The sequence below is a fragment of the Alligator mississippiensis genome, chromosome 1, assembly GCF_030867095.1.
Source record: "Alligator mississippiensis isolate rAllMis1 chromosome 1, rAllMis1, whole genome shotgun sequence".
NCBI classification, from domain to species: domain Eukaryota; kingdom Metazoa; phylum Chordata; order Crocodylia; family Alligatoridae; genus Alligator; species Alligator mississippiensis.
The window spans coordinates 348,142,977-348,168,281 of NC_081824.1; the positions used below are offsets into that span (position 1 = coordinate 348,142,977).

Genomic DNA, 25,305 nt, shown 5'->3' on the forward strand with positions numbered 1-25,305 from the left:
AAGTCATTTATAAACAAACATATCTGAATATCAGCTTTATGAAAGGGCTGGTATCATCATTTCACAGCTATGTGAGTAAGAATTAGCACAAATCTTTTTGCCAGGTGTGCCACAAGGCAGGAGAGCCTTACTTCTTCCCCAAGTACCACTCCAATCCCTTCCCCTGCCCTCTCTTGCTTGCCCCATCTGCTGTTCTCCATGCTCCCTGACAGATCTGTCACATGCCACACAAAGTGCCTGCTTGGGCCATGCATGCCGCAGATTAGCCACCCTTTAACTGGAGAATGGCTAAATGCTTGATTACATAAAAAGAAATAAACTGCCCATTGCTGCGAGAGGGAAGATGTCACCAAGCAGTGCATGTGAATATAGAAAATTACTGGTGTAAGAGAAAGAAGCAGGGGTCAGCATTTCAGAAGCTGAAAGCAAGACTTAAGATAGCAAACATGGTATGTTCTTGTTCATAGTTGCAATCATATGGTGAACTATTACAGTATCAACAACTTTTATATGAACACGGAAAAAGCATTAGTCACTTGCTCAAGGTCACAGAGCCAGTCCATGTCAGTACGAGCATCACAGTGCACTCCTGGCATTTTCTTCTTCTCTTTTCTTTCTTTCTTTTATCCATAATTGGTAACAAACACATTATGTTATGCACCAGCACATTTCCCACCCATGCAAAGAGAGTATAATCAAGAAAGTGTTCCTAATTTGAAGTTATTTAAAGGGCTTTGTTACAAGGTGAGTTATGTGTTCATGCTTCTGGCAGGACGTTACAGTTCATGCCATGTTTATGGATGCACTGCACTTAGAAACAGTTCACTTGGGTTGCTCTTCTTCGTTTCCCCTCTTCCTTGTTGTCCTAAAAGGACGGACTTTATTCCACATGAACTTCCCAACAGTATAGATAGATTTAATATCAAATGAAAATAAGGCATTTAGAAAAGTGGTTGCCTTAAGGCAAAATAGTCGTTGGTTGAATTGTGTTGGCCCCAAAACAGAAAGCCTCTTTGTACTACACATACTGAGTCTGCAGACTGCTGTTTTCCAGTATGTGTTGGAAACTGGCAGGGGTCTTACTGAGACAGATAGGTAGACTTGTGCGTGTGTGTGCCCCACTCCCCTCCTTCATCAATATTCAAGACACACTGAGGGAGCAGGAAAACTTTGCAGAGATTTTTCAGGCTACATAACTATCTCTAGGGACTCTGTGAATCGGGAGAGAGAGGGGGTGGGGGGGCCAGAATCACCCTCTCCTGCAGTGAAGTATTATTCCTGATGTTTATATTCCACTGTTTTTTGCAGCCTGGTTTTCAGATGTTCTGTGAATGCCAGACTTCCACCATTTCCATTGCAAACGATTCCAAAATGGAGCAATCTCACTGCCAGGAAATTTTTTCCAGAAGTGCAGTACTAATTTCCCCTCTTGGTTTGAGCCTACTTTTCTTGGTGAACTTTTCCATATTTCACAAATAATTCCTCTCGCCTTTGTATACTGATACAAATATTTGATGGTTGTTACAGCAGGTCATACCCCATCATTAATTTCAACACCTACAATCCTAGGTTGCATTACCTATGCCCCTCAGATCCCTGTCCCTCGAAACATACTTCCACCTTTAATCAGGGCAATGGCCAGTATTTCCCCTGGGCATGTTTTCTGGAACCTGGAGGAGGGAGTGAGGGAAGGTGTATCAGTCTCTGCTTACACACAGAGTAGGTCTGCCCAGAGAAGAAAAAAAAGTTCAACAAGCCAAGCTAGTGGCATGAACAAAGGAAGAGATGAAAGAGATGGGCAACAAGTCAGAAACAAATTAATTGTTCAAGAGTAATTTAAAATGAAAGCATGTTGATGTAGGGGGCAGCCAAGGACAAACAACTGACAGTGCAGAATAAAGTTAACAATGGTAGAAGCCATTAATTGCCCCTAACTTCAACTGGAGTGTAAACTCTATAAATTCTCTGCATCTTTTTTCACAATAGCTATGGCTCTATGCTTGGTGAGCCACATTCCTTAACTGCAGAAAGCAGAAAGCTTGTTTTAATCCTTCAGTTTTACATGTGACGTCTCCAAAATGTTGCTTTTGCCTGCTAAAAAATCCTAATTTTCTAATAATCTTTATGACCTTGGATTTATTTTTCAACCCCTTTAAAAGCTCTGGGTGTTTAAAAATGATTTTCAAGTTTGTATATGTTCTTGTTTTACGTAGATATCAAATCAAAGGCTAAATGAACAGACTGCAGGACCGGCTTTAGGGATTAGTATAGTAAGTGGAATTTTTCTCACACAGTCTATACTAGAAACTCCTACCCATTTAATACTATTGGTTAGAGATTTAATTTTGGTGACATTTCTATGCCAGCAAGAACCATGAACTGTTACGTTATAGTAGCATAAAAGAGCTTCTGCTGGTATACATTTATTTTATTCAGAAAAACTTGTATGACAGTACCCGACAATATTCATTGACTGACTCAACTGAGAGTGGTGTTTTTTTGAAAATCATGGCACTGATTTAAGCATGCAAAGAAGGTTAGTGCTTTTCAGTCCAGTCCTGATATTCTTCCAAAGCACTGATATCCTAGAGCTCTCAGGGAAGTTAATGAGAACGACTCGGTACCCATAACTTACATAAAATCAGGCCACTACTTCAGTAATGTACCACTGACACTCATTTTTGAAAATCTTTGCTCCTGTAATTGCTACAGGAAGGCATACTAGGATATTACTGCGTATTAGGGGCATATATGTATATTTTAAAGAAATAAGTTGTATTTTCAATTCAATCAGTTTTATGAAAAGACAACTTTTTGGTCTACACATCATGGTAAACAATTCAATACAAAAATAACTTGGACATGAAAAGGTTCCCAGGGATGGTTTTTTAAAGTGAAATAGCTTCAAGTACTAACACTGTAATTGAGAAACAGAACAGGTGATTGCTCTAACTAATTAATAGTTTTAAACTTCCATGCTTTGTGAATTTTGAACCATGTTGCTAATTATCTACTATGAATCACCAGCACAGCAAGCAAAAAGTTTAAGCCAGGAAAAGGAATAACTGCATGCATCAAATGAGGAAATGGAGACCCGAGCATGGTGACCCAGGCAATTAGGAGAGTCACTGACATCAGAATTTTTAGAACAAAAAGGGGAAATAATCTGCTAGAAAGCTCAGACACCTGGCATGGCTATCAGAGTGAACATAATGGGGCTAATCAGTCTCTTTCAGATAAAATTATTAAAATTGCTGCCTACATCCCTTGCTTATTGTTCAACATTGCCTCTCAGTGCCTGAAATTCTGCAATCTGTCAGAAAAAACACATCCTGACTACTAGGAAAATAACTGCTAGTGTTTGAAATGGACCGTTTAAAACTACACCGTTATAATTTTGATTTGTAATCACACCGAAATTATTGGCAGACAGTTCATTTTTTAAAATATGGATGGATCTTATAAACACAAAATCCAATCCTGAATATATGAAACCACAGAGCCTCAACTTTTTGGTTATGGCAGTGGTTTTAAACCTGTTGTCCAAGGACCCCAGGGGGGTCATAGACCATGCTTAAGGGGTCTGTGAAAGACTACTATGATCAATCAAAAAGTACAATTATACAATTGTAATATAATTTCAAGTATGTGAATACACTTACAATTCAAAGGGGTCTGGCACCTCCATTTGAAATTTCCAAAAGGGTCCATCCATCACATCCATTTAAAAGTTTTTAGTCCGCAAATTAGGGATGTGAATGGTTACATGATTAATTTAGCTAACCGTTTATCGTTTGGCCTGGGGCCTGTCAGACTCTGGGAGGAAAAAGGGGTGAGGGGTGGCAGAAGGAAGACCTGTAGGCAACACAGCAGGAACAGAAAGGTGGCAGGGCAGGAGGAAGAGATGGGGAGAAGAGAGGGAAGGGGTGACTAATACCTAATAGCTAGGCTACATGGAGTGAAGGGAGGAGGGAGAGGAGAGGAAAGGAGAGAGGGAGTTGTCCCTCACACTACGCCAATGGGCTGTTAAAGCACCTCTGAGGCTGCTGCCTGCCTCTCCCCTCCCTGCGCTGCTGCAGCTGGCCCCAAGAAGCCACGCGCCTGTGGCTGCAGCCCCTCACTGGCTGCTAATCCTCAGAGCTTCCTGGGCTGTGCTGCCTGCCTGGCAGGGCTGCTTTGGCCCTCAGCTCCTTAGGGCACGTAGGTGCAGCCCCTCCTCCATGGCAGGGAATGCATTGGCCCAGGGCTCAGTACGTCCCTGCTCCCCGAACTTTGCAGATGCGTATGACTGGGCAGGAATCGTTCGGAGGAGTGGAGGCTGCCCAGACCTTCCATCCTCCCTTTAGGCCACTGAGACAGAATCCAAAGACCAGACGGAGTCCAGCTGTTTGGTGCCTCCATGCTTGTAGTTGTATAAGTGTCTGGGAATCTAGCCCAGGTCTCCTATGTGGCAGACAAGGGTTCTACCACTGAACCACAGGGGATTCCCCTGTTGCAATTACAACAGGTTAAACAAATATTTAACTGGTGGTTACATCCCTACCACAACTGAAAATAGGTTGAATACCACTGGGTTATAGCATTAGCCAACTAGATTCACCCTTGTTATTACTAATATCAAAAGCTGTTTTACACCATGACTTATCCGGCCTGGAATGAGAAGCTCAAAGATCTGAGGGCCAAGAAGAACCATTATGTTCATCTAGTTTGACATCCTCATAACATAGTCCATGTAATGCCACTAGAGATTCCTGCATCTTTTGCAGCTTTTGAGGGAGATGTATCTTAATGTTGAAGTGTTGGAGAACTTGCCACAACATTTGGAAGACCCTTTCAATGGTTACATACACCATGCCTGCATCTTGTTGCCACTTTGTACTTTGCTGACTCAAGCATATACCCCAGGGGTTGGCAACATTTTTGGGCAGAGTGCCAAAACCCCGCACAATCTCAACTTGTAAGATATTGGCATGCCAGGCACAGGTGGGATAGTGGAGGAGCTGTAAGGGGCCCGATCCTTGTTGTGGCAGCACAGCCCTGGCCTCTTCTCTGCTGTCCGCCTGGAGGCATGCATGCACCTGCCACAAGCAACAAGCCAGGCCAGGACCGGACCCCACTGCAGCTGCCTGCAGTCTCCCTGCCACCTGCTGCAAGAGTGCCAGGGGTTGCTGACCACTGATCTACCCGCTTAATTTTGTTATGCTTGATAGATTCAAAAGCCTCTAGTATCAGGTAACCTCTTCACTGTGATGATAATTATACAGTATGAATTACATGCCTTTTATCTTTCTACTTGGTTAAGCAGAGTGACAGAATTCTTTTGGTTTCTCATTGTACTGCATCTTTCCAAATAAATCATTTTTGTAGCATTTCCTGAACCCTTTCCAATTTTTCAGTATTCCTTTAAAAAAAAATGGATGCCAGAACTGTAAACAAAATACTCCCATAGTACTCTCATGTTAGGCAACATTCCAAGACAATCTCATCTCTCTGCTCATTTGATATTTTTCTATTAATATATCCAAGTGTCACGTTAACCTTCTTTTGCCATATCACCATACTGGGAACATACATACCAGACACCTCATTGCTAAATTTTAGAATAACCGACAAAACAAAATCATCCACTACAGTCAGAGGATTCTAGGTGGATTTTAAGCTGGTCTAACCAAAATGAAAGCTTCGGCAGTGATAAATAGTGGTACAAAGCAACTGAACACACATCATTTGTTAATGTAGTACTATAGCAGTTTAATGTCAATTGTTATTTTATAGATTAACAAGACGGTGGCTTGTATTAATTTCACATCTAGCCTGGGTAACCTCAACCACCTTGACACAATACTATTTGCTCACATTTCCAATACTTTGTTCAGTAGAACAAAGCAAAAGTGTACAAAATATGTAATGAACTTCTTAAAAGTTATGTCAACTCATGTTTTATTGCCACTGTTGGTCATTACCAGGGATTTGGGTTTTCTGTTTCCCATGGGAAAACAGAGAAAAATGTGGATTTTCCCCTTTACCCAAAGAACACACAGATTTCTCATTTTAACGAAAAACCCCCATGGATTTTGCAGTTTTGCAAAGAGCTCTCTGCAGGCTGGCAGATTTCCAGCCTGCAAGGGGCTAGGGGGAGCAGGAGGAGGGCAGTTCGGCAGGACGTGCCACGTGAATGTAATTATATAGGCACATGGCTACCAGACAGCCTGGAAAACAGCTCCCAAAAGTAAGTGTGTGAGATGGGCAGGAGGAGTAGGGAGGGGAATTGAGGCCCCCATAGGAAGGGAGGGAGGGAAGAAGTGGGGCAGGGCTGGGGCTGCTGCCCAGTTGGGCAGTGCGTGGGATTTGGGGCTAGGGGCCACAACGCGCAGCCATAGGGTGGTTTCTTCTTCCAAAGTCTAGCAACCTGCTTGTGGACCACTGAACTACCATGTTCAATGCTCAGCCAACAAAAATTAATTTAAAAGAAAATGCAAACAAGCTTTGCCTGGTACTTTCTGTTGAACTGCACTGAGTGGCAGCAGCACTTTTTTTCAATGCAAGCATAAGGGCAAGCAGCAAAACACGTGGTTTTGGGGCTTTTTAGGGAAAGGGAACCACCATGGCCAAAGAAACCAAAATTAATTTTTCCTGAGGTTCACATAAGCAACATTCAATAAAATCAAACAAACAGCAAGGACAGACAATACATTAGGCAACCTTTGCACCTTAAGATTTAGTGCGTCCAATTTTCCCAGGACACAGCAGCACAAATGCTTTCAGGGCCAACATTCAGAAGTTTGTCACCGCATCATATCCATCCCCCCCCTTGTACCAAGGCCCATACTTAGAGCTGTCTGACTGCTTTAAGGAAAAGACATTTCTGCTGAATCAGAGGAAATGAAGCTAATTTCCGTAATTGATGCCATTTAAATTAAGGTTTTCTTGGTTGTTCTGACAGTTTTCTGTATTTGTTTAATTTGTTTGGCTTGATAAAAAACTAGCAATAATTATTTTCTGGAACTGCGGTATAAAATGTGACTTCTGGCATGATACCTGGTTTCCCTAATGTACATAAGGAACACAAGTAGTAGTACTTAATACAACCACTTTTATAGCATCATTTTCCAAGGCATAAATAAATTCTCTATCTTGCTGTGCACAGTATGGCAGAGGATCTGTGGAAGATAATACCATGGAATGTAAGTGAAAGTATCGAGACAATACACTGGGGGGGGGGGGTAGGGCAGGGAGAGGAATCTAACAGCAATATCTAGACTGAACTGGTCTTCCAGGAAAAGCAGTTGAAGCTGCCTCACAACTGATGTTTAAAAACTAGACTAGAATAAAACTCTAAAACACCTCATAACGCAAGGATGCATCTTCTCTCCGTAATTACTTAGTAACTGTATTGAGAGTTAACAATTATAATGTAATTCTTTTAGTAATTCAACCAACAATTTTCATCATCCCTATATTTTACATCTAGGATTTTTACAATTATTGAAGCCAACTCAATTTGTGAATTAACAAGAATTAGAGAAACAAGTATAATGCAGAAACAAAACCAACAGGAAATCCACCACTAAAGAGTTGTATTTACAATGCATGTATTCAGCATGTATTCAAGTGTTTGCTTATCCATATTAAAAGCATGTTCTTTACTGTTTTGTAATTATACAACTTCATTTTTCCATTCAGTTGTGTTTATCCTTCTACCAGACACTATTCAGCTTTCTGTATATTGAGTAGGATTGATAAAACCCAAACAACAAGGAATCTGGGATGGATCACAAGCCATATTTAAACAAAATTTAAATATTCCATAGATTTGTCTGACAATGATACCATATTTTTGTATGATTATCATTATACTCAAATCCTTCTTCTTTGTTGGGATTTAAGCATATAGAGTAGATTTTTAATTAGTAGAAAAAGAAGGTACCCCAAAGGAATTTGGAAGCTATTATAATACAAAGACCAGAAGACCCCTTATTATCACTGTTGCTTAATATAGACACCAAATAAGTATCATTCCAATTGAATATGATAAAAAAGGGTAATTCCTATGAAAAGTATGGTTTCAAGAAAGGGGATGCCAGGGGGTGGGGAAGAGAAGTAATCTGCAAATTTGCAGGTCTAAAACAGGTCAGCAAGTGGTAACGAGGGGGAAATTTTTTTTTTTTTTTTTTTTTTTTTTTTTTACAATTTAAATCGAGAAATTCAACCCTGTTCACAATACTGTATTGGTTTGGTTTTTTTTTTAGACAAAGCATTTAACATAGTTCACATTCACACTCCTCACTGGAGTAAAGTGAACATGCTTGATTCATACTCAGGGGTAGTATCAAATCCTAAACAGTGTTCAAACTAAATTTTGTAGTTGGAATGTGCTTAAAGTAAGTCTCAACCAGCTACTTAGTTCCCATCATAAAATTAAAAAAAAAAAGAAAATTAAAAAAAAGTAACTACTGACTTGCCAAACACCAAAGTGAGCACGGCATTATAATGTACTGTACATACAAAGAAAAAGAAAACTGGAGAGGTTATTTCTTCTCCCATGAGAATCAGAGAAAATTAGGGCTGGAAAGGACCACAGGACATCATCCAGTCCAACCCCCTCCTCAAAGCAGGATCATCCCCAAATATATCATCTCAGCCAAGGCTCTGTCTATCCAGCCCTTAAACACCTCTAAGGATAGAGATTCCACAGCTTCTCTGCAGATCTTGTTCCAGTGCTTACTACCCAACTAGTAAAGAAGTATTTGCTAATAGCTAAACTTCCTAAACTTCCCTTGCTGCAACTTGAGACCACTGTTCCTTGTTCAGCTAAGCCAAGCTGGTCTTCTGCTATGCTTGCAAGTCTTCCTGCACATCAGAATGGTTCATTCCTGTGTCCTCAGTAAAGTTCCTTTTAAATACAACCAGCTCACCTGGACTCCCTTTCCCTTTGGACTCCCAGGGAAGCCTGCCCATCAGTTCCCCGAGTGAGTCAAAGTCTGCTTTTCTGAAGTCCAGTGTTCTTACTCGGCTGCTCAGGATCCTGAACTCAATCATCTCATGGTCACTGCTGCCCAAGTTGCTGTTCACTTTTATATTCACCACCAATTCTTCCGTTTGTGAGCACAAGGTCAAGAAAAGCACGGCCCCCAGTTGGTCTCTCCAACACTTGCACCAGGAGGTTGACCCCAACACTCTCCAAAAACTTCCTGGATTGTCTGTGCACTGCTGTATCCCCCCCACCGATGTTAGGGAGACTGAAGTCCCCCATGAGAACCAGGGTCCATGATCAGGAAACTGCCACTAACTGTTTGAAGAAAGCCCCATCCCACATCATACACTTGGTCTGGTGGTCTATATAGCTCACACCACCCATGACATCAACATTGTTGCTCTCCCATCTGACCCTAACCCAAATACTTCATCAGGACTATCTCCAGTTTCATACTGTACAAGCAACCCCCGCTTAACACTGTTTCACTTAGCACTATTTCGCTGTAACGCTCATTTGAAATTGATACCTAATTTCACTTAGCGCTCAGCAAGTTTTGTTATAATGCTCGTTGTCACCATCTAGGGGCATTAAAAATGATTGTGGTCACCATCTTGGGTTGTCAAATACTTTCGATTTTGCTTACCACTCACTTCACTTAATAATCAGTTTTTCAGGAACCAATTAAGAGCACTAAGCAGGGGTTGCCTGTACCTGTGAGCTGTTTTACATAAAGAGAACTTGATAAAAAGACCTACCTGTTAAACTGAGGGCCTGTACTGGTTTTGTGACGTGCAGATACCACTGAATCAACTACTCAGAGCCCCCAGGCATGCTTAAGAGTTTAACTGCATATCATTTGAACAATTCCATGTACTCGAGTTCAGTCACAAACCACACTGGACACATTAATTGTTTATCTTTGCGTATCCTGAGTCCAATACTGGATTCAACACGGCTTTACCTTTACAGATTCCCACAATAATATGCATTCCAACTTCAAACTCACAGCCTAACACAAAACCTCAACAGTGACCTCATGTTTTTGTATAAATTAACTCAGTAGATCAGTTCCTCTGCCTAACTTTACCTTCCAAACATTTAGGAAGTTATTCTTACTTAACACTAGTGAGGTCACTGTTAGTTTTGTATCTCCTCTTCACTAATAAAGCAATTCTTTCTTGAGCTTCAGGAGTATTTTGATGCAGTAATCTCTATCCTATGAAGTGAGTGAACCCCTTCAAATTTATCAAATGGAAATGTTAGATTTTTCAACAGCACACATTGATGACTTAAAATGAAATAAAGAATATTTTGAAAGACAAAAGTATCAGCACTCTGGAAGTTTTCCAGTTCAACATGTAATACCTGAAATCTCATACCCGCATGCCACCAGGTAAGCAGTAGGCCTCTGTGAAGCAGCTAGTATTTGCTTTGGATTCACATGATTCAGGGGACAGTGATTTGATTTGGTGATTCGAATCGATTCGGCCAAATTCAATTTGGAGATTTGGCTACTGAATCAGCTGAATCTCCAAATTGAACAGGCCCCATCCCCTGCCCGCTCTCCCAGCCCTGTCAATGGCTGCCCCACCCAGCCCCAGCATCCCAGCACTTAAAAAAAACAAAAAACAAAGCCCTGCACTCACCAGCTCCTGCTAGGTGGTGGGGGGCAACCCCGCTGCCCTCCCCCCGTTGCCCTGCGCTGCATGGAGGGGGGGGCTCTGCCACGAGCCTGATGACTGCTGCAACAGCCAGTGAGTGCAGGACTTTTTTAAAGTGCCGGGACACTGGGGCCAGGCGGGACAGCCATTGATGGGGCTGGGAAAGCGGGCAGAGGTCAGGGGGCACTCAGGGGGGTAGGGGAGCAGGCAGGGGATGAGGCCTGATGGAGGTCCCCCCATGGTCCCCTCCCCCCTCCTTTAGCACCCCCCCCTTACTTACCAGCACAGAGCCCAGGTCCAGCTCCCTGTGGTGGTGAGCAGAGACTGCCCGAATCTCCTCTGAATCTATTTGGATGCTTCAAATAGATTTGGACCTTTTTATTGGTCTCCTGATTTGATTAGATTCGGATTCAGAGATTTGGCCACCGAATCGGGCCAAATATCCAGCAAATCGAATCAACAACTGAAGCTTCGCACAGCCCTAGTAAGCACCTCATGGCTAAGTCACTCTGGCTATAAACAGATAATTCACTTGACATGATCCTGATCAAGTCAAAACTTGGGACAGAAAGAGGGCTACACACCTAGCTGCTGCAAGCTGCACTTCTGCCAGGGAGTGGCAGGGACAGCATGCTGGTGGCCAGGGAGAGCATGCAGCCTGATAAGTTTGCCCCTGGAAAGAAAAGTAATTACCATGAACAAGCTGCTGTTAACTTAAAGACAGCATTATTCTGGGAAAAATTGCTAGCACATTTTATTTGCATATTTCACAGGTATTTAAAGTGAAATTATGAACTCTGCAGGATTTCAGGGGGGAAATGCTATGTCTGTTTATACTCCCTATTATACAGTCTCCTTACAGACAATCCCTTTTTTCACTGAAGATGCCAGACCTAACTGCTACCAAAAAAAATTGCTTTTTAAAAAAAATTACCTTTTTTTTTCCTCCAAGAGGTAGCAGAACATCCACAGAGGGACATTCCCATGAAAGAACCAGCGTAAGGGGGCTACAACATTAATGGCCTCATGGGACCAGGCTAAGCAGAATCTTTTGAATCTTCACTGACCTCCAGTGAGGCACAGGAAGAGTCTAACTTGGCTGCGCCAAGGACAGATGGCTTATTTATACCACCAACTTTCATTTAGTGCTTGTGTACATGGTAGACTGTTTCAGTCCTACAAACCTTCACAACCAAAATACAGTGCACATATAGGTCCCATTGCACCTAGAGTCCATAAGCAGCAATGACTTGCCAATTGGGCTGTAAAACAGCAATGCTATAGTACAGCAATACTGCACAGGATTCGGCACATCACAATGCAAGAACTGCTCATAAAACTAATTTCACTGAATAGATAAAGCTCATTTCCATAAATCCTTATATGAATGGCTACTGTACTGAACTCAATTGCAGAACACATCAACATAACTGTTAGCACCATCCACATTTTATAGCTTACAAGAAAAAAAAAAAAAAAGAGCAAAGCAGATACAAATCTTGAAATTTATTTTCTTTTCTGGTCCATAAGAGGAGTGGGCAATGACATCTATATGTTCAGGCAAAATAGAATGGCAAGAATATTATGTTACTTATTTTTTTCAGGTTTAATTCAGTTTCTGTTGGGTTTCTTTTAATGAGTATTTTGTTTATTTTAAAGGATATGGTATTTTGTACAGAAACACTACAATTAAAATTAAATTTGGATTCATTGCCTTGGTACAAAACTGAAAAGCATTCTACCCAATTTGTTATGCTCCATACATTGACATTTTAAATTACCTCTCATCTGTCAGCTTTATTCATGCAAGTCCAAGTTAATGATTAGGAAAAGAAGCTCACCTTGAACTACCCTATTTTTCCATTTTTTTTAAAAAGTGAAGTTGACATGTCACGTTATAAATGAATTTTAGAAGTTATATTATCCTAGTGCTAAGTTACTAACCCAGTGATTCTCTCTCAGGGTGCCACAGCCACCCTCGAGTGCCTTGAGATCCTTTTAAGGGCATTGCTCAATATTAGCACATTCAGGTATGCAAAAACCTACATGATGACTCAAAACTTAAACCCAGATATTTCAAACAGGAATACGGTGTCAAAAGCATTTCTGGCCTGCTATGGTTTTTCTGAGTTTTTTCACAACAAAACTGCTCTTTTTTTTAAGTCAAAAAACAAGAGAAAGCATTTTTTGAGTGGTGCCTTAAGTCTAAAAAGGTTGAGAACCACTGTACTAACCTGTCTGAAACAAGTGTTAAATAGGAGGACTATTTTTTCAGCTGCAATATGTTCAAGGCTCAACAGAGTGTTATGACTTCATTTTTACCTATATTTAGATATAAAATATTCATCTACTTGCTCCATGTTACTCTGTAAGGGCCAGATTCAGCTCAGCACTTAAGCACATGATGATTTAGGACTTAAATTAGCAAGGTTACTTCAGTTTAATCACTGCCTAGAAATTATTTACAATACCAAAGGGCTCAGTGAGTCTAATTAAAAAAAAAAGTCTAATAAAAAAATTAAAATGTGCTTTCTTAGAGAGCACTGTTCATTAGAAATACCAGAACAGATGGAAGTAATAACAATTCTACATTTAAGAAAGCACAGATTTTGCAACTATAGCAGGAAGTCCCCATCTCAAATGTTTTTACCCTTCTGCCACCAAATGAGTACTCTCCAGTTTTTTGTGCTTTTGTAGTCAGAAAATAAAGCAAACACAAGAAATCTGATAACCAGTAATACCTGCTTCATGTAGGCATAGCACATAGTTTCTGCAACTCTCTTTCCTTCATCGTAGCAGGCTCTCGGTCCTATGGGGTTCACATGACCCCAATAATCTTCATTCTGAGGGTGAACTTCAGGATCTAGGGAGAAAAATAAAACTTGAATGGCTTCCTCTTTGTAATTAATATGAAAGATGAATAATTCCTTTTTTGGTAGCAGTTCTTTTGATGTATGATTTGCTTTTACATAGTTTTTCCTCCAAACATGGCATCTATTTTTTACATGGAATTCCAACATTGTTTACCAGAGAAGGACTCAACACAACCAAAAAAGGGATAAGGATTAAGGAAAGTATAAAACCCGTAAGATCCACAATTGTGCGATGAAAGGTAATTAAACAAGGAATAGTGGCTGTCATGTTTGCTTTGTCTCTTGACATGCTCCTGCATAAGAGCTATTGCTCTGCCAAGCTGAAACTTAAATATTTGTCTGGAAAAGGACCTTCAAGACAAAAAAATGGAACAACTCTTGGCACATAAGATTCTGATGTAAACTAATTCAATAAAGAGATTAAAGGTTATGTAAAAGTGCAATGCCAATTTCTATTTGATCCAAAATGAGCTAAGACACCTTGGCTTTTAAAAAGGGAGATGAGAAAAAAGGTAAGTAAGTAAAAATAGGGGATTTAGAAGTGGAGATCTGGGTATAACACATGGCAACTGATTTAGTGAATGCAGGGGCAAGTCCCTGTTTTTTCCTCATCCCAGTATGCTAGATCAGCAAATGGCAGACAGGTGGGATTTTCTCACCATCAATTGTATTGGAAGGATCTAGATAAGGCAGAAGCTGCTGAAGTAAGGGAAGAAAGAGTAAGATGCTTTATCTGAAATTACTTTAATGCCCTGCTAAAAAATTATTTCAAGCTCTACTCTGGCTTCAGCCTCATCTATAACACAGTGACCTACTGGTCTGACTTCTCTTGGGAAGAGAGAGGCCAGATTTATGTATCTCTATCAATTGAGACTGGTCTACTTAATTTGCAGTTTTGTGGTTTTCTCAGACACCACAAAAACCAGCATGGTCTGCAATCACTGGGAAATATTGCATTGGCTATGATTTGCCACAAAAATCAACCTGAGGCCCCCCCCCCCCCTAAATTATTCATATAATATGCTGTTCCAATGCTTACCAAAATACAAAAAACAGTGAGACAATCACTGTAACCATGGATCACAAGTGAGAGTTACTGTCTGCTAGTGACATAGACTAAGTGAAGGCACTAATCAGTACAGTGAAAATAGTTAAATGCAATGCTGCAATCTAAAGATGAGTGAAAAGAAATAAAACAAAGCTAAGTACATTTCACAGCTCAAGGTTGTGTAAGGCAGTCCCCTGTAGGAGCCTAGCATGCAGATGGTGCAAAATTGTTTTGTTCATCTTGCAACGTGACTCCGGATGTATTGAGGAAAAGCAGCACTGATTACCGTTTAGAGTCTGAATTGCATATAAAGTGAAAGGCTTCTGCAGAAGCTGAAGGTCAGAACAAAATACAAATGACACTGTCCTTGATGGTTAGAAATACTACTGAAACAGTTTAACAAGAAGAAAAGCTACATTCAAGCTAGTGGAGCAACCATTACTGCCAATATACCTTTGGAAAAAAATTGATAACTTGAAACTAAGGGATTACTTCAACAAACATGCACAAAATACTGGCAGTTTCCCATGTGCAAAGCAAACTTTGCCAGGATTATCTACCAGGAGTAATTGCTTTGCAAAATCTGCATTGGAAGAAAATAAATCAATTTTGATTGTAGCAGACGAAGCAACAGATGCACAAGATAACTATGTACTCCACATTTTATTTGTACCTAAAAGACCACAACCTGCCTATTTTTCAAACAGCCAGTTCAACTCACACCTGTAAATTTTTCAAGTGTAACACAAGCTGTAATGAAGGCTGTTGTAAACAACAGCTTAGAAATTAGTAAAATCTCAGCACTTCTGTCTGATAATGCAATGTATATGTGCAAAGCTTTCTCTGATGTGCTCCACTGAAGGATGACCAATGCAATTCACATTACCTGCAATGCACACATTCTTTTTTTAGTAAGTAATTGTCATACTGAATGTATATATGGCACACAATTTCCTTATACTAAGACTGATTTTCTCTTTTAAAAAAGCCTTCAAACATTGTCCAGGCCGTAAGCTTTGATACAGGGGGTCCATCTCCAAAGAGGGGATCTAAATGCAATGGTATCACTTCCACCAGAACCTGTGCTTACAAGGTGGAATTTGTAGTTTGTTACCATGTAAAGAATATTAAGTACTACTAGCAATTTGTGTGTAATGAGCTTGAAATCACACTGGGCACACAGTACATGCTTAAAACTACACAATTTCTTAAAATAGGCGACACTGAAGATCAAGCTAAATTTGTGGCTGAAAATGTGATCCGGTTCATCAAGCTTCTGCCGTGGTTTAAAAGGCATCAGGTTTTGATTCACCAAGCACACAACAAGCTAACACCGCATTTAGATCCCCACTTTGATAAAATGGGTCAAAGATATGGCATTGCAACAACTTTCAGACTGTTAAACTGAAAACTAGCACAGACAAGAACTGTTCCAGGCAATAGCTGCAAAGTTAAATCAGTACTTACAAGTATGATCAGTCACTACTACCCAGATTTAAAAACTGGCTGCCTACTTTTTTTAAGCACTGTTCACATTTTTGACCCAAATCAAAATGCCTTCCAATATAAAACTGAGCTTTGGGATTCTACTGATCGGTTTCCACATCTTTACAACTTGACAAAATGATGCCTTATAATTCCAACCAATTCAGTGGACACAGAACATGCGATTTCAACGTATGGACAAGTTTTCACACTGCAGAGACAGAAGATATTAGCTGCAACTGCTGATGGATGCTGCACGCTAGCATTTAACAACTAAAATGAATCGTTTCTGTTAAGGTTAGCATTAATTAGTATTACTAGATATTTTACAAAGTGTAGTAATAATTCTGATGATACAAGTTACAATTTATAGTGTATATAAAGTTATAATATACTTACATTTAGATTTTAATTTAAAATTAAGATTAATAACATGATAAATTGTACAATATAATTTACTTTCCATGGAATTTGCTATTAAATTATATGGTATATGCCTCTTCTCCAATCAACAGCAAGGGGCGGGGCCACCAGGAAAAGCCCATGAAATCAGCCCTTCATGCCATGACCAAGCCATGAGTTAAGCCGACCTCTACTAACAGCTTTCTCAAGCGCTACCCAGGATGGCTTTAATAATGAAGAGACTCTCCTGAATTTGTTGGACAGTCATTCTCGTCTTCCCATCACCTCAAGAAAGACCCAGACAAATATAAACAGTCACCTTAGTTATCTGTAGGGAGACAGCTATCATACCTTAATCATTAAAAGGGTATTTTAAGGCAATGGCAGAATCTCTACATGTCACTCGATGTAAGGTGGGGGGAGGAGATAAAGGACAAGAAAGTTTCAGATGATTTTTAACTTCAAAATAAATTTACAATCGAGTCACCATTAATATCTAAACCAGGAGTGTTGAATCTCATTTGGCCCTGTGGAACAGATGAATGGCACATGGAAGGTATGTGGGCCGGATCAGGCCCATGGATCCTACATGTCTTATCCAGCACAGGTGGCCCTCACCTGGGCTGGTCCAGGACAATGTGCCAAGCGAGTGCCACAGGAGATGCAGCCCAGGAAGGACCTGGCCCCAGCAAGCCCTGCAGGCAGTACATGTTCTGGGCACTGTATGTATGGTCTGGTGCAGCAAAAGGGGCAGCACTAGGGGCTGGATTATGGGACTCCATGAGTCATATGTTTGATGCCCTTTGCTTTGTGCTGTGTTCAGAAATATTTTTGCTGCCTCTGTTACTCTGACTAGCATTGCAGCAAGAAACAAACACTTTCTGGAGTAATTTTTTCAAAATTGTTATTATACTGTGTACATTCATTCTGAATGTTAGATGTGCCTTGACTTTTCTGTTTGGTCAGCCTGCCTTCCCCAGTCCCTTCAATAACCTGTTGGCTGTTACCTATACATCCTAGAAAGTAGAGGTGCACTGATACATAGGTCCCATATTGCATCAGCACTGATATAAGGAAAATTAACATTATTGGCAATCAGTTTTTTTATGGTAGATAATGTCTCTGATAAAAGCCCCATGCATGCATACAGCTGCAGCACAGCACGTAGGCAGCCCAGTAGTGTGGAGAGCAGCTAGGTCCAGCTGCTAAGTCTGTTGTGAGGGAAGGGGTGTGGGGGGGCAGATTGAGGCCCCTGTGGTGAGGGAAGGAGTGGGGCTGGGGGAGGGGCAGGTGCCGCACAGCCAGGGCGGGGTGTGGGATAGAGCTGCTCGCGGCTCATTTTGGGTGGGGGGAAGGTCCTGCTGCTGCATGGACCCCAGGAGGGCATGAGGGACATGTGCCCCCAGATCTACACGTGGGGCGAGGACAGGTTGTCGCTGTGGGCTGGGGCCAGGGCAGTGCTGAGCTCTTCCTGGTGGGGGGCTGGGCCAGGTTGCATTCAGAGCAGTTGGTGGCACTCGGAGGGCACTATGGCAAATTTTGGGGTGGATGCAGCCCCCTTGTAGCCTCCTTCCCACTGCCAGCACTGCCCACTCTAAAAACAGCCCAGCCCAACCCAGGCAAACTCTCTGCTGAGAAGAGCCCAGCAGCACCCTGGCCCCAGCCTGCGGCAGCAACCCACCCTTGCCCTGCACGCAGATCTGGGGGCACATGCCCCCCATGCCCTCCTGGGATGCATGCAGTGGCAGGAGCTGGCACACCCCCCCACTCCCCCCTCCCCAGACAAGCTGCTCATGGCTCTGCCCCATGCCCCACCCCAGCTGTGTAGCACCTGCCCCTGCCCCTGCCCCTCCCTGTATAGTTGGGAGATGTTAGAAAAGCTTTTGGGTACCAAATACTCTTCCTCAGGGCTGGACAATCCTCAGTGAGATTTTTAAAACTGAAATTAGTATGCAATGCCTTCTTTCCTTTTTCAAGTTGCCAAGACAGTTCTATACCTATTGCAACTATAAAGCCTGATGTTTAGCTAATCGTAAGAGCTAATGGAAATCATTAGAAGGCAACAAGCTGCAATGCTCCTTCAGTTTGTGCAGACACTTCAGCACTCAGCAGCAACTCTGCCGAAGTCCTTTGCAGGGCATAGTTTAAGCTCCTTTATGAAAAAAAACAATAGACATCAAAAGAGCTGCTGAAAACTTAAAACAACCCACCACTTGCAGTTTATTCAGAGAGTAACTGATGTGGGCAGACCCTCCTGCCAGACTGAGTTTACCTATATTAAGTTTGACAAGCTACATTTCTTTAAGTCCCCTCCCTCCTGCCCCCAGTCCACTGCAATCAGGTTGATTCGGAAGAGATGCTGCTCTGGAATTAGTCTCCCTGCAGCAATGTTTCATCTTCTGGAACAGAGTATATGCACCCCTGTTCACTTAAAAAGTGGCATCTGTGGGACACTGTTTTCCCCTGAAGAACCTATCCATTGCATAAAAGGAATAAAGGCAGTCGTACTAAAACATGTAACAAACCTGTGTTTGGAAGGAATTCTTTGCTTGTAGTACTTGCTCTGAACTTACTTGACTAGAGTCCTTCCACTGGAAAAATAAACTCGAGGGAAGAATAAGGAACACACTTGTTTTTTTCCTTACAAAGTACCATATTCTCAAGTACAACACACCCCCAAATATAAAACATCTCATTTTTGAAAGGCAGAATGAAGAAAAAAGATTTTCTAGAGTTGAGGCTGCATAGAGCAGGGACAGAGCCTAATCTTCTACTTACTTGCACTCCCTTTCTTGCATAACTTAGATGGTTATAAAGACTGGTCCATGGGTGGATCTTTGATTCTGAGAATTGCTAGAGTCTGTGCTGAAGAGCCTATGCTATAGAGGCTATGAAATATAGAGAAGAGGACCAGCAAACAAAAATCAGAATTGCCCTTAGAAAGGTTAGCTTGATTAATGGAAAGTCAAGACTATAAGAAAGGAAAGGCAATTGTTAATAACTTTAGAGTGAAAAATGAGCCACTAAACCAATATACTCCATCAACTGTTGCACTGTGAAGCAGGACTCAAACCAGGGTGCTTCTAACCTGAGGCAGAATAAATCAGCTTCCCATTTACTACATGCACCCCAATTTTGGGGGGCCAAATTTGACCAAAGGTGTTATACATGAGGAAATACAATAGGCACTGGTTTATCTAGTGCTCAGGTGGATAAGGAAAAAAGGAAAGATTAGAGTGCTTAACTATTAGCAGCACTGCATAGTTAGGTGCTGACTACCCCTGCTCAGTACTCAAGAGTGCTTTTGGCTACTAGCTAATTGTCTACAGCAAGGTCCTGATATAGCTACTACCAGATGAACTACGCTAGCATGCAACAATATCAAGACATTTTTAGGCAAAAGGCAGAATAGAGATGCACCTTTTAGATTAACCGAGTCAGAGAAGCATAAGATTTTGTAAGCAAAAACTAACGTCATCAGATTCTACCAAAGGACAAGCCAAGAGCAGGCTATCAAATAAGAGTGATTTGAATACAAAAGACAAGGTGGGGGGTAGGTAGGGAGGAGGCTCTGCTGAGAAAGGGGAACAAGAGTCAAATTTACTTTTGAAGCACTCTAGCCTCTGAATTCCAATGAGAAAGCCTACTAGTTTGAAACTTTCATCCTTTTATTAATAAGTACTATTAATAATTTATTTTACATGTCAGTTTTAGACCAATTCTGATTTACATTTAGATAATTTTATGCTAGTTTGGCAGTACAAAAGGGCTTGGAAGTAAGTGCTAATGTCTTTATTTTAAACACTACAAGGTAAAGCTAGCAAGGAAATCCAAGCTACGAATGGCATAAATACTAGCAACAAATTGTTTGCCCTCTACCATAAGCAATAAGTCCCCCAAGGTTGGTCATACTCATCTTACCTCCGTACACTTCAGAGGTGGAGGCCAGTAGAAGCCGTGCTCCAACACGTTTTGCTAAGCCTAAACATTTAGAAAAGGAAGAAGATGTGAATATCAGCAAACTCAAGAGACTTCTAGTTCTGTCCAGTGATCAATCCAGGTCATGCATTGTCTACACATTCAAGGCTCTCCTAATAATTTTCTTTTAGGCCTAGTCTTTCTTATTCCAAGATTACAGTTACTAACTTCAAGCTCGAAGGACTATGACCAAGTTTTTCTGCTGCTACTCAGGTCTCAGAACATTTATTTTACAGGTTCAAAATTAGGCTGAACCAAGATTCTGGGCTGGCTATATTAAGTCCTGGATCAGGGCCCAGAACACACTGTTGAACTCTCACACTACTGAAGGAGTGACTGTTTTAAGACCTGATTATCTTGTGATCCACCAAAGTTAGACATAGATACTATGCAAAAATAGGAAGGCAACACAGAGTATCTGGTTCAGAAGAAGTAAGAAAAAAGTTATTTTCTCCTCTTAAAGTTGGCTAGAACTTTGTAACTCCTTTAAATACAAGAGCAGTGGAACAAATCCTTCTTAGTGTTTAAGTAGGCCTTTAAAACATCCCCTGCCACAGCAGCCCTCAACCTGACCTAACAACTGATAGGACTATCTCGCCCATGCAGATATACTGCATTATGATGCAGAACTATCGAAGTAGTTTCTAAAATTACCTTCATCCTTGAATTATGTTCAGTGCAGCATTTCATCACTGGAGAAAGTTGGTCAGATCCCAGCCTGACCAGTTTCTCCTTTACTTTATTATGAATCCTCAGGACTATTTGCAGCCAGTATCAATCACAACATGATCAACAGCTGGAAAAATAGAAACTCCCAAAGGTGATTTCAGATCACCTTTCCTTCCTGCATACCCTCATCATGTGCACCAGAACCAAAACTGCCAAACATTAAAGCCTGGCCCAGAACTGTGTCAAACTTTAGCAGCAGCATGGGAATCACATGTTTTCTTAAAGTATATTATGAGGCAGTTAAAAATAGGAGGCACTCAATCTTATTTTTTAGATTTTACAGAACCAACGTTAATTCTCCTGAGCTAACTTTCATGCTACTGAAATGGAATAATTTGTTATTTGCAACAGAAATGCTCTACAGCAGGGGTGTTCAATCTACAACTTGCATACCAGAAGTGGAGTGGGAAGTCTCTGCAAGTGGCAAACAGATCAGACAAGGGACATGTAGCACAGTGAAAGATGAAGCAAGAAGCAGAAAGCAGAGCAGCATACTGGGAAGAGTGCACAGGACTGGAAACAAATCAAAGCAGCAGATTGGGCAGGAGGAGATTGGAGTGGCACTCAAGGCGGGTGCAGGGCTAATTTGTGGTATGTCTAATTTGTTGGCCACCACTGCTCTACAGTCACCAAGACAACTTTACCCTTCCCCCTGCAAGTTGTACAATTCCCACTTCTACAACTGCATGTGCAATGCATGTATTCTTTGCGCAATAATACTTATTACAATAAAGTGCTCCTAACTTGGTTGACTTCTGCTTTTTCATGTTTACAAGGGACTTCTGCTGAAACATGAAAACGTATTTATATAACAAGAGAGAAAAAATCCTAGAATGGAGAGAAAATTTACTGAAAGTGCCATTTTACAAAATGCTGTTATTTGACGTTTTCATTTCTTCCCTCCTTCTCTCTAGGTATTCAAGTATCTCATTTGACAAGAGAAAGTAAAAAACAAAATCAAAGAATGAAAATAAACTGTTTTTAGGGTCAAAAGGCATGACTGAGGTAGTTGCAGGTTATAATAATTTAAAATACTGAAATTTTAAAATTTTATTAGAAACAGTATCTTCTTGACATCTTGTTTGCAAACTGTGTTAATCAACTCAGTCTGAAGATATACAACAGGTGGGATTCATTTCACTGCAAATGGATAAGTCCCAGATGTGAAGAGTCCAACTATTTTTTTTTTTTTTATAATTGGCTAACAGGACAATTACGAACATATGTTATTCAGATATCTAAGTGCCCTGGCAAAGGGGGCAGGGGTCTCAATTTTAAGCCCAAGAACTGCTAATAGTTTTGAGTATTTCAAGTAAAAAAGAATTTAGTTAGAAAAAAAGAAAATATTTTAACTTACCCAACATGTTTAGTGTCCCAATTGTGTTGGTCTTTAATGTCTTTATAGGATTATACATGTAATTTGGAGGTGAAGCAGGAGATGCTAGATGATAGATCTGGTCCACTATAAGACAGAAAAAAACAGTTATATAGTCATTTCCTGCTATAGTAAACTAAGTGAACAATCATTACAGCTACAGAAAGCAGACATTACAATGAAAGCTCACAGCTAGACTTCTAGCTGAAATTGCATGTTACACTTAGGGCCCTATTACACATGAATTTTGGGCAGCTCCTAGAGCTCTTAACCCCTGGAATGTCCGCACATTAACACCTAAAACTAGTTTTAAGCACACTTTAGGCAGCTTGAAGTTATACCACTCTAGGGCAAGTTATTTTCTGATCTGTATTACCCAGCTCATGTTCCATAAATGTGTAGCTACTTCCCAAAGATAAGCCATCCAAGTTGCAGACCTCTAACATCCCAGGATGCAGTGTCTCCTCCTTTACCTTCCTGTTCTATGTAGACAAACCTTCTACCCCCTGAACTCTACTGCCAAGTGGGCAGTTCTGGCACCAAGCCAGCTCTCCCTTCTGTCCCTGGGGGTATGACCTTCCCACCCCTAGGAGTGCAACCCGATGAAAGCAGCATGCACAACACATGCCAGCTAGCCAAGTCACAAGGCATAGACAGGTCCAGGAGTGGTCAGAGGGGGCAAAACAAGGCAGAGGTTCAGATGCATGAGCTGGGGCTTCCTTCCAAGAGCAGGGCCAGTAGCTTCCCCAAAAGTCACCTTCCCTCACTGCTCCTACCTCCCAGCCACCCTAGAATGATAAGCATCCCCTGCACTCCAATTCCAAATTACTAAAACACAAGACCTTCTTCAATTTGCATCCTCTTTCTTTTTTTTTGCTTTTTATTTTATCCTTCAGTAGCTGGCTGACTTCATTTCACCACCCTTCTCCCACCCCCATTTCCATTCCACCTCCCATTTCATTACCCACTCCCATCCCATTAACTCTCTGCCTCCTAGCTTCATGCTCCCACCCAGCCCATCTCTTGTATCCCCACACCTAGAACAGGGATAGAAGCCTGTCCTGGCTTACCAGCCCTCTAGTAGCAAGTCACAGCTGGGCAGGTGGGGGACAGTCAAAAAAGAGTTTGGATCACCTTAGCCTTAAGGCAGGGGTGGGCAATTATTTCAGGCAGAGGGCCACTTACTGAGTTTTGGCAAGCCATTGAGGGCTGCATGACAGGCAGCCAGGGGCAGATAAATATTAATTTTCTAAATATTTTAGGGGCCCCGTGGACCAGATAGAATGGCCTGGTGGGCCGCATCCAGCCCCCAGGCTGCATTTTGCCCACCCCTGCCTTAAGGTATAACTGCTCCAAACTCAAGCTAGCACTAGCACTGATCAGCATTTGAGCAGCTCAAAGTGCAACCTATAACAAGGCCCTTAGACCATACTAAATCTTTGGAAGGTTAAGCTGTATTAAAACATAGAACATGCTATGAACAGTCACACACTAAGACAGGGATGGGCAAAATAAAGCCTGGGGGCCTGCAGGATGTGACCTGCCAGGCCATTCTATCCAGCCTGCGGGGCCCCTAAAAAAATTTAGAAAATTCATATTTATCTGCCCCTGGCTGCCTGTCAAAGATGACAAGGCACCAGCAGCAGCAGGACCCAGGAGGAGCCAGCGGCAGGACCCAGCAGTGGCAGCAGCAAGGCCCATGGCCTCACCCCACCCTCAGCCCCCAACCAGAGCTTCTTTCTGCCTAGCAAAAACTTCTGGCCTGGGACCCTGGGGCTGTTTCCCACTGTCCCTCTGTCCAAGCTGAAAACTCAAATAAGAATGGACAGACGGAGCAGGGGGCGAGGAACGCCAGTGCAGCAGAAGCCTGCCTAGCCCAGCCGGCATCACAGGGTTCCTGTCTGCAAGGCTGCAACCCAGCCACACAGCTGGGAACCACATGCTGCCAGAAGTGGGCTGGGAAACAGTGGTGGCAGATGGGGAAGGAAGGGAAGGTGGCAGGGAAAAGGCAGCAGTGGCAGGCAGGAGGGTGGGAAGTGGCAGTAAGCAGGCAGGTGAGAACACGGTGTCCCGGGGCCAGGGACAGCAGCAGCAGGAGCCAGCTGGGAACTGTGGGAGCCAGACTGGCTCCTGCTGCATTCTGCAGTCCTAGCCATGCAGCCAGGAACTGTGTGCTGCTGGAGTGGTCAGGCAGTAGCAGGTGTGGGGTGGTGGCAGTGGGCAGGTAGGAAGGGAAGGGGCCAGGGAAGGACAGCAGCAGCAGGCCCGGGAGGGGGGGGGTGGAAACGGGGTAGTGAGCAGGGAGATAGGAGCATGGGGCTTGCACTGGTGCCCTGAGGCCAGGGCTGGTGGGGCAACAGAATCATGGAGCCTGGGCTGGCAGGGGCTCTATGGAGCTGAGGCGACTCCACCACTCTCTGCCGGCGACCCGGCCATGTGCAGACCTGGAGCTCACCGGAACTGTGCACCACTGGGGGTCTCCGCCTGCCACAGGCCATGAGCGCCCTGAGGCCTCACCACCTGCTGCTGGTGGCAGGGGCTGTGCGCAATGAGGGAAAGGGGCGTGGTTGTAGGGAGGGTCCCACATGGACACCCCATTATACATATGTACTCGCATACACACGTACCCCCCCCACAAACCATGTATCCAACCACTCATACCCTCCCCCCCACAATATACAGAAGTAAGACTTAATTTTAAGCTGTTGTGCAATCACCTTTATGTACACTACACAAACGCATACAATCAGGACACGAATATTTTTTAAAATCAAATT

General features: G+C 42.2%; 1 protein-coding gene across 3 annotated transcripts in view; it reads right to left on the reverse strand.

The window, feature by feature from the left end:
• UXS1 (UDP-glucuronate decarboxylase 1) overlaps positions 1–25,305 on the reverse strand; it is a 101,323-nt gene that overhangs the window by 29,949 nt on the left and 46,069 nt on the right. For all 3 annotated transcript variants that reach the window (XM_006265920.4, XM_019485014.2, XM_059721030.1), the window contains exons 7-9: positions 22,511–22,615; positions 20,368–20,427; positions 13,380–13,501 (exon numbers count right to left, since the gene is read on the reverse strand). In XM_006265920.4, coding sequence (XP_006265982.1) covers positions 13,380–13,501; positions 20,368–20,427; positions 22,511–22,615 — 287 coding nt within the window. The remainder of the gene's footprint in view (positions 1–13,379; positions 13,502–20,367; positions 20,428–22,510; positions 22,616–25,305) is intronic.